Here is a 12,102-nt window from a genome sequence, read left to right on the forward strand (position 1 = left end):
GGCAGCGGCACCAGCTCCCGCATCGAACGGCTGCGGCAGCTGCTGGAGCAGGCTGCCGCGCTGGTGCGGCCGGGTGAGGAGGAGGGCGGCGCGCAACTGCAGGCGCAGGCGCGGCACAGCCCGCGCGCCCAGGCGGGGGCCGCGCCAGCTGGGCGCCGCCACATGCGGGGCCGCATCTCCCTGGATCAGCTGGCTGCGCTGCTGGGAGGCCAGCAGGCGCAGGCCGACGGCGCCTCCTCTGCCGTCCCCGCCGATGCGCACCTGCACCGTCGCTTCGAGGCGAGCATGCGGGCGCACCGCAGCGAGCAGCAGCTGCACGCAGAGGGCGGTGCTGGAGCTGGCGGCGCGGCTGCTGACCAGGCACAGGAGCCGGAGCCGGAGGAGCAGGAGGAGGAGGAGGAGGAGGAGCCCAGCCAGCACCAGCACCAGCACGGGCACTGGCAGCAGCCCCGCGGCGCCGCCCACAGCCGCAAGTTTGCCAACCGCGACGAGGTGGAGGGCCGCCTGTCGTCGCAGCTGGCGGGCCTCAAGCGCCGCGCCGCGCTGAAGCAGGAGGTCGATGCCAGCTGCTGAGCCTGCGGCGCCCTCGGCTGCCCGGATCAAAACGAACGAAGCAAAAACAATCAAACGCCGCGCCCCAGAGTGCCCACATTGTGTGAGAGCCGCTGCCACATACTGCCGCCGCACCGGCATTCTTCCCTTTTCGCCTGTTTGCCTGCCCAGCTGTGCACTTGAATAATTGCCAGCCCATCTGATCGCACTGCGCTGTGTTGTTGCCCGTCAGCGCACCGCCTAGTTTTGCCTTCCAGCCACATTGTGCGTGGAGCTGGCCCCCATGCCAGCCTGCTTTTGCCTTTCCAAATCTTTCAGTGTACGACTGATTTCAGTGCTGGCCCTGTACCACCAGCATCAGCTGTAGGCTTTCATCCCCCTCCTCAGCCCTTCAAAATTTGTTTTTGTCAGATGAGTCGAGTCGACATCGCGACTGCACAGCACCAGGAGCCCTCTGTTCCGCTCCCTGGCCACTTGTCCCCACTGCTGTGGGTGTAATGTGGGTGTAACCTTACAGAGACGAACAGCCTTACATCAGTAATGGATGGGCGCCCATGCCAGGCAGGCGGCTGCCTCACCCCTCCTCTGCTAGCTCATCCGCCACCGCCCCCAGCTCCGCCAGCAGGTCTGTGGCGCCCATGGATCGCCGCTGCCTGGCAAACGCCCGCTGCGAGGCTCGCCTGCAGGGGGGGGGGGGGGGGACGCCTCTTGCCCAAGGCACACCGAGCGCAGGCAGAGGGGCCAGCCTCCGCTCCACCCATCCAAGCTGCACCTGGTGGTGATGCAGCCGGCGTACGCCGCCACCAGCAGCGGCGGCACCCCCGTGCCGCTCCCTCCCACGCCGTCGCCCGCATGCAGCTGCTCCTTGCTGGTGCCGCCGGCTCGCTGCGCCCAGGCGGCAAAAGTGGCGATGCACCCAGACAGCACATCGCCCTGCAAACAGCGGGCATGTGAGGTGATGGCACCACCAGCGGGACATACTGCTTATCCACCTGGCGGGCCAGCAGGAGGCGCAGAGCAGGAGGCACGGGACAACTCGGCACTGGCCACGTGCCTGGCCGCCTGCACGGCGGGGAGACCCCTCCTCATCACACTCCACCACCTGCCGCCCATCCCCCACCGCGTCTACCGCCCCCTTGCGCACAACCACCGGGCCATCCAGGCTGCAAGCATGCGGAGGGCATCAGGAAAGACGAGGTTACGGCTTCAAGGCTGCTAAAGATGTGACAACAGGGCGGCACACCTGCTCCCAGCAGCATCACCACGATGCTATGGCCTGCGCAGGCCTCCTGTCCAGCTCTTACCTATGGCAAATCCTCTGCAGAGCATCCTCGCTGCCTGCATCCACCCCCAGCTTGTCTGCCAGCCGCTGGAACTCCACTTTGTTGGGGGTCAGCACTGCGTTGCGGTAGCCTGGCCAGTGCAAGAAGGACCAGCATGCGCAGACGGATGGGCAGGCGCTGACAGGCCTGGCCCATGTCATGCCAGCAGCAGCAGCATTGAAGCCAGCTCTGGAGCTCCCAGCGCCCTGAAAACCACCACCCACCCACCCATGCACCCACCCACCCACCCGCCACCAGCGAGGGGTCCTGGTTGACCAGCCACAGCCCATCAGCATCAACCACCATGGGCACGCCCCGCCGCCGCACAGCCCGCATCACCTGCGGCCGCCACGCCCAACAGCTGACCATGCACGCATTGCCAAACAAGAACACAAGGCAAGGATGCAGGCTGGCTCCAATGGCAGGCAGAGCTGCTTCTAAAGCAGAATCTGCCTAGGGCTGCTCTAATGCCATGCTCCGTGCTGCCCACCGACCTCTGCCACAGTGAAGAGGATCAGCGGGTCCCGCCCCAGGCCCGGCCCCACCAGCACCGCATCAAAACGGTCCAGCCAGGGCTCGATTGCCGCCACCGCCTCCCGCACCTGCGGCCCCGGCTCCTGCTCCCTCCAATGCACAGGCCACGGCAGCACAGCGCAAGCGGTTGGGGGCTTTGTACAGCCGTATGCTGAGTGTCGGCAATGCAACACGGTGCTACACGGCACGCCAAGCTGCTAGCACTCGCGCCCTGCCTGTGCCACATGCGCCCACCTGGCTCCCTCGCCCATCGGGCAGGTAGGGGTGCACGATGAGCTCGGGGCTGTAGCCTTTGATGACGGTGGCGGCGCCCTCGGTGCAGAACACGTGAGACAGGTCGGCCCCAATCTGCGGGGAGGAGCGGAGACAGCAGGACGCCACCCAATGCCACGGAAGACCTGTCGACGCCAGAGCGGGCACAGGCAGGCAGCGTGGCGACAGACAGCGGGGCAAAGCCAAGCACAGCCAGTGTGTCTGCTGCACTCGCCTTGAGTGCTGCCATGGACGCGAAGAAGGGCGCGCCGGTGTACTCCCGGCATCCGCCCACCACTGCTATCTTGCCTGCCTGCCCCTTGTACTTGGTGGCTGCATGGGCATGGGCGGAGGGGGGGTTCAGTGCATTCTGCCACAGGAGATGGGCTGATGCCACCTGCTGCAGCGCAATGCGGCTTCTCACGTGCCAAGTCTGGCACTAGGTGCGCCACCCGCTCCAGCAACTCTTGCTTGCTTGGCGCCATTGCCACCGCCGCCGGTCCGGGCGGCGTCGCGGCTGAGAGCGCTCTGCTTTGTGGCGTGCGCTGTGCGCCTCTCGCCTACAATTCAGTGTGGGGTGTTAGCCAACATACAGAGGCATGGGGGGAATCCAAGGCCAGAGCCGGCGGGCTTACTTCAAGCCTGTGCGGTCTGCGCGTCAGACGCGGCAACAAGCAGCGATAGATTCACGGCATAACCTACCGATCTCTCCTGGGCAAGAAGAACGCTGCCAAACAGCGGCGTTGAGAAAAGCCGGAAGGGTGCAGCGCGGCAAGCACGCCAGGGCAGGCGCAGGCGCTGCATGGAAGAAACCAAGAAGAGGAAGATGCGGTAAAGGGTGCGGCCGGGCGCATTGTCATGTGACAGGCTGGCGCCGCAAAGGCGACCACCGACTATGTGTATAACGGCGCATGCCACTTCAGATGAGATGGGCCATCCCCCAGGCTGCCGGATGAGCAGCCCTGGAACTCTTGCAATGTTATTGCAATTGTTCTGCTCAAAATAACGAGAAGGATGCAGTCGGTGGCATCAGCACATGTGACCTGCTGTCGCAACCAGCACAGCCGCACCCCCCTCAGTCGGCCAGCTGAAAGGCCTCCCGCCGCAGGCCCGACAGCTCCTGCTGCAGCTTGTTGTGGCGCTCGTCAAAGGCCCGCATGGTGGCATGGAAGTGCTGGCGCCATCCGCTACCGCTGCTGCTCCCCTTGCCTTCCGCCTCTGTGCCGCCGCAGGGGCCATTCTGATGAGCAAGCGAGCTGGACACGCTCACCATTCCCGCACGTGGGCTGCGCACCGTGACTCTGACGCTGGAGCCGTCGGGGGCGGCTGCCACATGCACCGCTGCCGTGTCGGGCGCCAGCTGGCTGGCTGCCATGCGGCGCGGCGGCAGGAGCGGGGGCGAAGGGGCGTGGCGGGTGCTGCCACTGGCGGGCTCCCCAGCAGGGCCGCAGCACACCGCGGAGCTGACATTGAGCAGCACCCGCTCCAGCTCAGACTTGGTCTGCACCTCCCCCCGCAGCCACTGGCGCACCGCCTTGCGCCAGCCCTGCTCCAGAGCCAGCCGCTGCCTGAGCTCTGACACCAGGCTGACGCCGCCGCCCGCGGGGCCGCCCACCGCTGCCCGCAAGGCCGCCAGCTCGCCGGCCGCGGCCTCCCGCTGCCGCCGCTCCTCCTTGAGCTCCGCCTGCAGCTGCGCAGCCCGCTCCTGCAGGCGATGCGTCTCGCCCTGCAGCGCCGCACCCCGCGCCCGCTCCGCATCCAGCGCCTGGAGGCCCTGCTCGCACTGCTGGCGCCACTCCCCCGCCGCCGCCTGCAGCTGCTCCACAGAGCTCACGGTGGCCCTGCCCTGCTCCTCCGCCTGCTGGGCGTGCTGCTGGAGCTGCGCCCGCAGCGCCTCACTTTCCTCCCGCAGCTGGAACACCAGGTCTGCCAGCTGCCCGCACTCCTCCTGCTTGCCCGCCAGCTGGCCGCGCAGCCGGCCGGCAATCAGCTCTCCATCCTGCTGCGCCGCTGCCAGGGCCGCCTCCAGCCGCCGACACTTGTCCTCGCCCTCGGCCTGGACCTGGCGCAGCGCGGCCACCTGGCGCTCCAGCTCACGCGTCTGGGACCCAGCGACAGGCCTGTGCGCTGGTATTGGCGGGTGCCGCACCGCCGCCTCCTCCTCCAGCTCGCTGTCGGTGGAGGCGGCCCTGACAACCGCCAGAGGCGGGGGCTTGCGGGTGGGGGAGGCGGCGGTTCCCGCCAGCAAGGATTGAATTCCTTGCAGCTCGCTGAGCAGCTCGGAGGCCATCGGGCCCTCGGCAGGCGCAGTCAAACCTTCGAAACCGGAATGTGTCGGAAGTGTGCGGTGGCTGTGTGGGGCCCGGGACATGCACGTGCTCATATGCCTATGCCCAGGGTGCAAAGAAGGCTGGGGGATGGGATCATTGGAGATGGAAGCCAGCCGAGCTGGATGGCTGCGTGACAGGGATTACCACCCAAAGCCGCTGCCGCGCCGCTGATCGATCCTATCAGCGACTATGGTAGGCTCGGGATGATGGCCAGCCTGCACAGGGTATGCCTGGTTTGCTCCTGAGTTTTCGGCACTTCGGCAGGCACCTGATGCGGCAGGCCGGGCTTCCCTCGATCGCCCACCATCCGTCAGTCACCACCCTCCGCCCGGCACCCGCATGGGTGGCCCCGCGGGGCGGGCGCCTGCTGCCACAGCCAGGCGGCAGGCTCCCCAGGCAGCCAGCCCGCTCCCTGACCGTCAGGGCGGCACAGAAGGATGAGGAACTACCTTTTGAGACCTACACACCCACCGCAAACGCAGCTTACTGGACGCAGGTGTGGGCCGCCTACCGCCGCCGCCGCCGCCTAGCGAGCGTGCCGGGCTATCCATCGGCCGTACCTTATCGATTGCTCCCCCTGACCATCCTCTAGTCTCCTTGTCCTTGCAGCGACCCGTGGCGGTGACCAAGCGAGGCATGCAGATTGTGGCTGCGCTGGGCAGCTGGCTGGCGGAGGGCCGCCTGACAAACCGTGGCGCCAGCGCGCAACAGCTCACCGATGCTCGTGCCGACAAGCTGCGCCACCTGCTGACCGAGCTGGGCCCCGCCTTTGTCAAGATCGGCCAGGCGGTCAGCAGCCGGTGCGTGGCAGCTGCCAGCCGCCGATTCAGGGGAGCAGCGTGCATCTCCTTGCTGCTGCCCCGCAGTCGTGGGCCACAGTCGAAACGGTCGCCCGCTCTGCCTCCCGTACCGGTACCACCCTGGTCCGCACCACCACACGCCAACACAACCCCTCTGCAGGCCCGACGTGGCTCCTCCCGAGTTCTTGCGTGAGCTGGAGAAGCTGCAGGACCAGATCCCTCCCTTCTGCAACGATGAGGCCTTTGCCGTCATCCAGGCCGAGCTGGGCGCCCCCGCCAGCCAGGTCTTCTCATCCATCTCCCCAGAGGCGATGGCAGGTGTGGTGGGCAGCTGAGGGGGGAGGGATCAGGCGCGGGTTTGCTTCTGGGAGGAAGGCCCCGTGGCGCGGAATGCCGTTTGTGGCCTCTGGCAGCGTTGCGGCTCTCATTTCCCGAACCTGCTTCTGCCACCCTCTTGAACTGTGGCACCAGGCCCCGCCCTCCCGTCTGCAGCCGCCAGCCTGGGGCAGGTGTACCGAGCAGTGCTGCGGGACACGGGCGAGGCGGTGGCAGTCAAGGTGCAGCGCCCGGGGGTGGCGGCCTCCATAGCGCTGGACGTCTTTGTGCTGCGCCAGGTGCGTCCGCTGTGGCAAGGGAGGGAATGGGCGGAGGGAGGAAGGTCGGGCAAGGGCAGAATGGCGCTGCAGGGATATCTGCAGCAGCTGTGCTTCTTGCTCATCCATGCAAGCCGAGCCGTCCGCACGCAGCTCAATAGGCCCCGCCTGTGCCCGCTGCAGCTGCTGGCGGCGCTGCGCCAGTGGCGCAAGGTCAACAGCGACCTGCCCGCGCTGCTGGACGAGTGGGCGTCCAGCCTGTTCCGCGAGCTGGACTATCGGCACGAGGCGGCCAACGGCGTGCGCTTCAGGGAGCTGTACGGGCACCTGGAGGTGGGCAGGCTGTGTGGCGGGTGGGGCGGCCCGCGGCGTGGCGGGGCAGGGAAAACTGTACACAGGCGCAGCTACGTCGTTTAGTTGAAGAGCGCTGGCCATGTTTTGCTGAAGAGCGCTGGCCGCCCGTGCCCGCCATCCTGCTGCCCCCCCCGCCTGGCGCAGGGCGTGTATGTGCCCAGCATGCACACCTCTCTGTGCACACGCAAGGTTCTGGTGATGGAGTGGGTGGAGGGCGAGCGCCTGCGCACGGCATACAGCGCGGCGCGGGAGTCGGGCGGCGCTCAGCCGGCGGCGGGGGTGAGCGGGGCGGTCGGTGGCTGCCGCCATGGTGCTGCCACGGTGCTGTGCCCGGCGCAGCGCTGCCGGGTGTGCCTGCGCCCTTGCGCTTCTGTATCCTCTGCTTGTGCTCCGCTCCTCCAGCGCCCCACCCTGCCCCGCCCCCGCAGGCGCCCCCCAGCGGCACCAGCGACGACCTGCGCCTGGTTGAGGTGGGTGTGCGGTGCAGCCTGGAGCAGATGCTGGAGGAGGGGTTCTACCACGCAGACCCGCACCCGGGCAACCTGCTCAAGACGCGGGACGGCAGGCTGGCCTACCTCGACTTTGGCATGATGGGGCAGGTGGACGCCACGATACGCAGGTGGGGGCGCTGCGCGCAGCGGGCTGTGGGCAAGCGAGCTTGGGAGGGGAGACGGCGTTGCACGTGAGGTGGCGGTGGTGGTTCGTTGTGGGGTGCGCGCGCCGCAGGTGCTACTGCCGAGTTTGCTGGCAGCTCGGAATGGGCGGGGTCTCGTCACCAGCTCATCCTACGCCGCGCCCGCGCGCTCGCCACTGCCCCCTTTTGGTGCCTGGCTGCCGCGCAGGGGCCTGATGCGTGCCACGCTGCACCTGGTGAACCGCGAGTTTGAGGCGCTGGCAGACGACTTTGTCACGCTGGGCATGCTGCCCAAGGCCGGGGTGCGGCGCGCTGCGCTGCGCTGGCGCGCGCTGGGCTCCAGCCTGCGCTGCTCCCTGCTGCGCTGCCTCGGCTGCGCTACCTCGGGCCTGCGAGGCAGCCCTAAATACGGCCGGCTGCCTCACTCTCACGCGGCCTGCCAGCGCCGTTGTCTGTCTGCCAGCCTGGCGCCCTGAATCTGGATGCCTGGCGCGCTGCGTGCGCCGCCCCGCCCGCTGCCCGCAGGCGCTGGAGAAGCCTGAGGTTGTGGAGGCGCTGACCAGCGTGTTTGCAGAGGCGCTAAAGGGGGGCGTCAGCAACCTGAGCTTTGGCGACCTCAGCGGGCAGCTGGGTGAGGCTGCGCCCACGGCAGGCGGGCAGCAGGGGTCGGCGGTCCTGCCGGCAGGCGCAGCGCCTTTGCATGTGGAGCCCTCTTGTGGCTATGGCTATGCCCCCCCGATTGGCCCCTACCGCCTGCCTGCACCACATCTCTATCCCCGCAGGCCGCACCATGTACCAGTTCCGCTTCCAGGTGCCGCCCTACTACACCCTGCTGGTGCGCAGCCTGTCGGTGCTCGAGGTGAGGATGGCAGGCGGCGGCAGGCGCGCCGGGCGCAGCGGGGGCTGCCCCGCGCCGCGGTGCCGCCCAGCAGGGCGCCGCCGCGCGGCCGCGGCCCCAGCACACCGCCCCGCCTCGCCAGGCTGCCCCAAGTGCTGGCTGCCCGTCTCCTGTCCCACACCACACACCACCCACCGCCCACCCACCGCCCACACGTCACACCCGCGCAGGGCATCGCGCTGGCCAGCGACACGCAGTACAAGGTGCTGGGCGCGGCGTACCCCTGGGTGGCGCGCCGCCTGCTCACCGACACCACCCCCGAGCTGCGCTCCACGCTCATGGCGCTGCTTTACAAGGACGGCGCCTTCAACTTTAGGCGCATGGAGTCGCTGATCAGCCAGGCGGTGCGGCCCACCGGCAGGCCGCAGCCGCGGCGCGGGCAGAGTGAGTGGCGGCCGGGGCGGCGCTGCGCGGCGTGGGGTGGTGGCAATGAGTGGCAACAAGCTGGCGGCGCCCGCCTCCTTGTGCTCGGAGCAGGTGGCCGCTTGGAGGTGGGCGCGCGGGCAAAGTGTGGCTTGGGCTTGCTTCTGAGCGAGGCATGCCTGCCCCCCGGCGCCGCTGCGTGCAGGCGCGGTGCAGCGTGGCGACGCGCTGGCGCTGCTGCTGTCCCCCGAGGGCGAGTTTGTGCGGGGAATAGGTGGGTGCCTCGCTTTCTTCCCGCGGACGGGCGACCGCCACAGGAGGCGGACCTCCGCTCAACTGCGCAGCCTGCTGCGGTTTGCTCGCCCCCGCGCATGCCTATTCATGATGAATCTGCTGCCCGGGCCAGTGTGCGGCATCACTCACCCTGGTTGCCTGGATGTGTGCTGGTGTGTTGGTGCAGTGACTGAGGAGCTTGCCAAGGGCATCGACGCCGGTTGGCGCCTGGCGGCGGACACCGCGGTGGGCACCGTGCAGCAGCAGCTGCTGGCGGCGTCGCTAGACACACGTGAGCGCCGCGCTGCACGCTGCCGGAGGCGCACCATCCCGCCGCACCAACCGCGCGGAAGCCTTTTTTTTGGCTTGCCTTGCCGAAGATTTGCAGCACGTTCATGCTGTGGCACTGAGCGTGCTGTACCGCGCGAGCGTTCACGGCCAGCCTCATCGTTGTTTGCTTTGCTCGCTCGCCGCGCTGCCTGCAGGCGACAGCTTTGGCAGTGCCAGCGGCGGCAGCCTGCTGGTGCATGCGCTGGCGGAGTCGCTGGCGGCGCTGCCCCGCCTGTCTGACCAGCGGGACCAGGAGCAGGTGGAGGGCATCACGCGGCTGGCACAGGTCCTGCAGGTGGGCTCCCCGGGCTGCAGCAGGGGTGTGCGGGGTGGGTCTGTGCGCGGGGTGTTTGGAGCGGGACGCATGCTGGGGTGGCGAGGCGCGGAGCAGCCGGCATGCGGCGGCGGCAGTAGGGTGGCGCTGCTGGTGCAACTAAGCAACCTCTTTGCCTGCTTGCCCACCTGCTGCTGCCGCAGGAGTCGACTGCGGGCCAGCGGCAGCAGCAGGGCGGCGACTGGTTCCAGGAGGCGGTGGGCGGCGGCGTTGGCGGCGGCGGAACGCCCCTGGACTCTGCGCTGGCCTCGCTGCAGACCGCGGCCGCCATCCTGCAGTGGGTGGTGGTGGAGGCAGAGGTGGGTGGCCCGGGGGGGAGGCTCCCGCCATGCTGCCTTCCTTCTTTCTATGTTGCTGTACCTGCAAGGCTGGTTGCGTATGAAGGTGCACTGCATGCAGAGGTGTGCATGCAGAGAGCAGTGTGATGGGAAATCGTTGGGCTGGCATGTGCTCGGTTGCTGCCTGACCCCCCCCCCTCCCCGGCCTGCCGCCGCCCCGCCGCAGACGCTGTCACCCGCGGAGCGTGCAGAGGCGCTGCGCCTGCCCATCAGCATCGGCCAGGCGGTGGCGTCGCGTGCCGCAGCCCGCACCATCCGCTGGCTTCTTGTGGGCGAGGCCCTGTTCAAGTCTGCAGCCGCCACGTCTCCAGCCGAGGCGGCGGCGGCGGCGGAGAGGGCGGCCCGTGAGGCGCGCGCCGGCGGCAGCCGAGGCGGCTTCACCGCGGCGGCGGCGGCCACCAGCGCGGCGCCCCCCGGCAGCGCCACCAGCAGCTCTAACGGCAGCAGCGGCAGGCCTGGAGGCGGCAGCGGGAGCGGAGGGAGCAGCAGCAGCAGAACGCCGCTTGCAACCACCCCAACCCAGCCTAGCACGGCTACACCCACCCAGGGCGGGAGCCGGCGGCAGCAGGCAACCGTTATGGTGCCGCTGTCCCCCACCAGCAACAGGCCGGGCAGCAGCAGCTTCCCGCCCCTGCCCTCGTACCGCGCAGAGTCTTCGGGCAGCTCTGTCATCGTGCGCCCCACGGCCACGGCGGCCAGCACAGCAGCCGCCGCCAGCAACGGCGCCAGCGGCCCCGCAGCACCAGCAGGAGGGCCACAGGCGCTGCGGAATGGCGCTGCCGTTGGTGCCCGGCGCCAGTGACCCGTGGTGGGCAGCTGTGTGGGGCCCAGTCATGCTGCCTCTTGGCATATAGGTGTGGCGGGCTTGGACTACTAGACCTGCATCCCCTTCTTTACCCCAATTTTGTTGTATGCTTTCGTTCAGCCGGTTCCCTGCTTGCCCCGACGAACCCTTGCCATGTGTCGCCGGGGCTGGAGCCTTGGAAATTGCAAAAAGAGCAATGAAGACACGGGTGCATTCAGAGGTTCATTGGTCAGGAGAGGGCAGAGAAAACCGATCAGAGGGCAGTGCTTCCGAGGGGCTGACGCTGAGAGTATGCATGGAATCAGGGATGAACAATTGCAGGGCATCTCAATCAAACAAAAATGAGCAGCCTTGGCATGGGACAGATATGTTTGGGCATGTGGGTTGGCGCGAGCCATCCGTCCCGGTCACGCTGGCTGCGCAGCGGGGGTGCCCCCACCTGCCTGCGAGCTGCCCCCCAGCCGCCGCGCTGTGTCTATGCACTGCCAAGTCAGCACACCATTCAGCATGGCCTGCATGCCAGCAAAGTATGGCACGCATGTTGGGAAGCACGCCCAGAGCAGCCCTGAGCGACCGTGCGTGCCAGAGCGGACTCCCCTCGGGCCCACGCACCTCCTGCAAGCACACAGCCCACCCTGCTGCCCATCTGCCAGTCCGCCACCCCGCCTCACCTGCGTGGTGGCGCTGCCCAGGATGATTGGGTCCCGCACCAGGATGGCGGTTGTGAAGATGCGGGCCAGGTTGCCAGCCAGCGAGAGGCCGCAGGAGATGAGGCTCAGCTCGCCGCTGTCGCCCCGCCGCACGTTGAGCAGGATCTGGGGCAAGCGGCCGCCCAGGGCCAGCACCGCCACCGACCCCGCCTGCAGCGTGGTCAGCAGGGCGGGCGGGCAGGCGCCGCCAAACAGCCACCACGCCGCGCCCGCCAGGCTGGCAGACACCGCCAGCTGGACTGCCCGGGGCACGGTGCCCATGCGGAAGATGAGGGCGATGATCATGGCGTTCTGCAGCGCGCAGATGGCTGCAGGGCACGGGGTGGAGGGGGCGGGGGCGGGGGTTGGGAGCGACGGTCGGGGAGCAACAGCCTGTTAGCGACGTGCGTGGGGCACCAGTCCCAGCGCACAAAGCTGCCATGGGCCAGCAGCAGGCACGCGCCTTGCGTGCTCAGTCCCCTGGCCGGGCCCCGCCGCAGCTGCCGCTGTGCAGAAACCGCATGCCCGCCCCCCTGCTGCTGTCCAAAAAACGCATGCCCCCCCTGCCGCTGTGCAGAAGCTGCATGCCCACCCCTGCCGCTGTCCAAAAAACGCATGCCCCCCTGCCGCTGTGCAGAAGCCGCATACCCCCCCCTGCCGCTGTGCAGAAACTGCATGCCCCCCCCCCCCCCCCCAAAAAA

At 68.6% G+C, this 12,102-nt stretch overlaps 3 protein-coding genes across 3 annotated transcripts; 1 reads left to right on the forward strand and 2 right to left on the reverse strand.

Moving 5' to 3' along the window:
* Positions 1 to 1,050: 1,050 nt before the first annotated feature.
* Positions 1,051 to 3,145, reverse strand: CHLNCDRAFT_57702 (hypothetical protein; the record flags this gene model as incomplete). The annotated part of the gene is made up of 9 exons (XM_005847979.1): positions 1,051 to 1,232; positions 1,325 to 1,485; positions 1,655 to 1,715; positions 1,857 to 1,965; positions 2,123 to 2,213; positions 2,369 to 2,491; positions 2,643 to 2,806; positions 2,892 to 2,993; positions 3,085 to 3,145. The coding sequence occupies 9 exons, from the start codon at positions 3,143 to 3,145 to the stop codon at positions 1,127 to 1,129; spliced, it is 978 nt and encodes a 325-aa protein (XP_005848041.1). The 3' UTR covers positions 1,051 to 1,126.
* Positions 3,146 to 3,825: 680 nt separating this feature from the next.
* CHLNCDRAFT_57703 (hypothetical protein) lies at positions 3,826 to 10,709 on the forward strand (the record flags this gene model as incomplete). The annotated part of the gene is made up of 19 exons (XM_005847818.1): positions 3,826 to 3,941; positions 4,477 to 4,584; positions 4,732 to 4,879; positions 5,367 to 5,486; positions 5,600 to 5,790; positions 5,951 to 6,108; positions 6,283 to 6,404; positions 6,567 to 6,716; positions 6,882 to 7,016; positions 7,166 to 7,356; positions 7,580 to 7,673; positions 7,897 to 8,002; positions 8,154 to 8,230; positions 8,440 to 8,653; positions 8,838 to 8,906; positions 9,093 to 9,197; positions 9,391 to 9,530; positions 9,713 to 9,868; positions 10,074 to 10,709. 19 exons carry the CDS (start codon positions 3,826 to 3,828, stop codon positions 10,707 to 10,709), a joined length of 3,036 nt encoding a protein of 1,011 aa, XP_005847880.1.
* A 410-nt stretch (positions 10,710 to 11,119) lies between these two features.
* On the reverse strand, positions 11,120 to 12,018 carry CHLNCDRAFT_145227 (hypothetical protein; the record flags this gene model as incomplete). The annotated part of the gene is made up of 3 exons (XM_005847980.1): positions 11,120 to 11,224; positions 11,384 to 11,730; positions 11,994 to 12,018. 3 exons carry the CDS (start codon positions 12,016 to 12,018, stop codon positions 11,120 to 11,122), a joined length of 477 nt encoding a protein of 158 aa, XP_005848042.1.
* Positions 12,019 to 12,102: the final 84 nt, after the last annotated feature.

This window comes from Chlorella variabilis, assembly GCF_000147415.1.
Source record: "Chlorella variabilis unplaced genomic scaffold CHLNCscaffold_9, whole genome shotgun sequence".
NCBI classification, from domain to species: domain Eukaryota; kingdom Viridiplantae; phylum Chlorophyta; class Trebouxiophyceae; order Chlorellales; family Chlorellaceae; genus Chlorella; species Chlorella variabilis.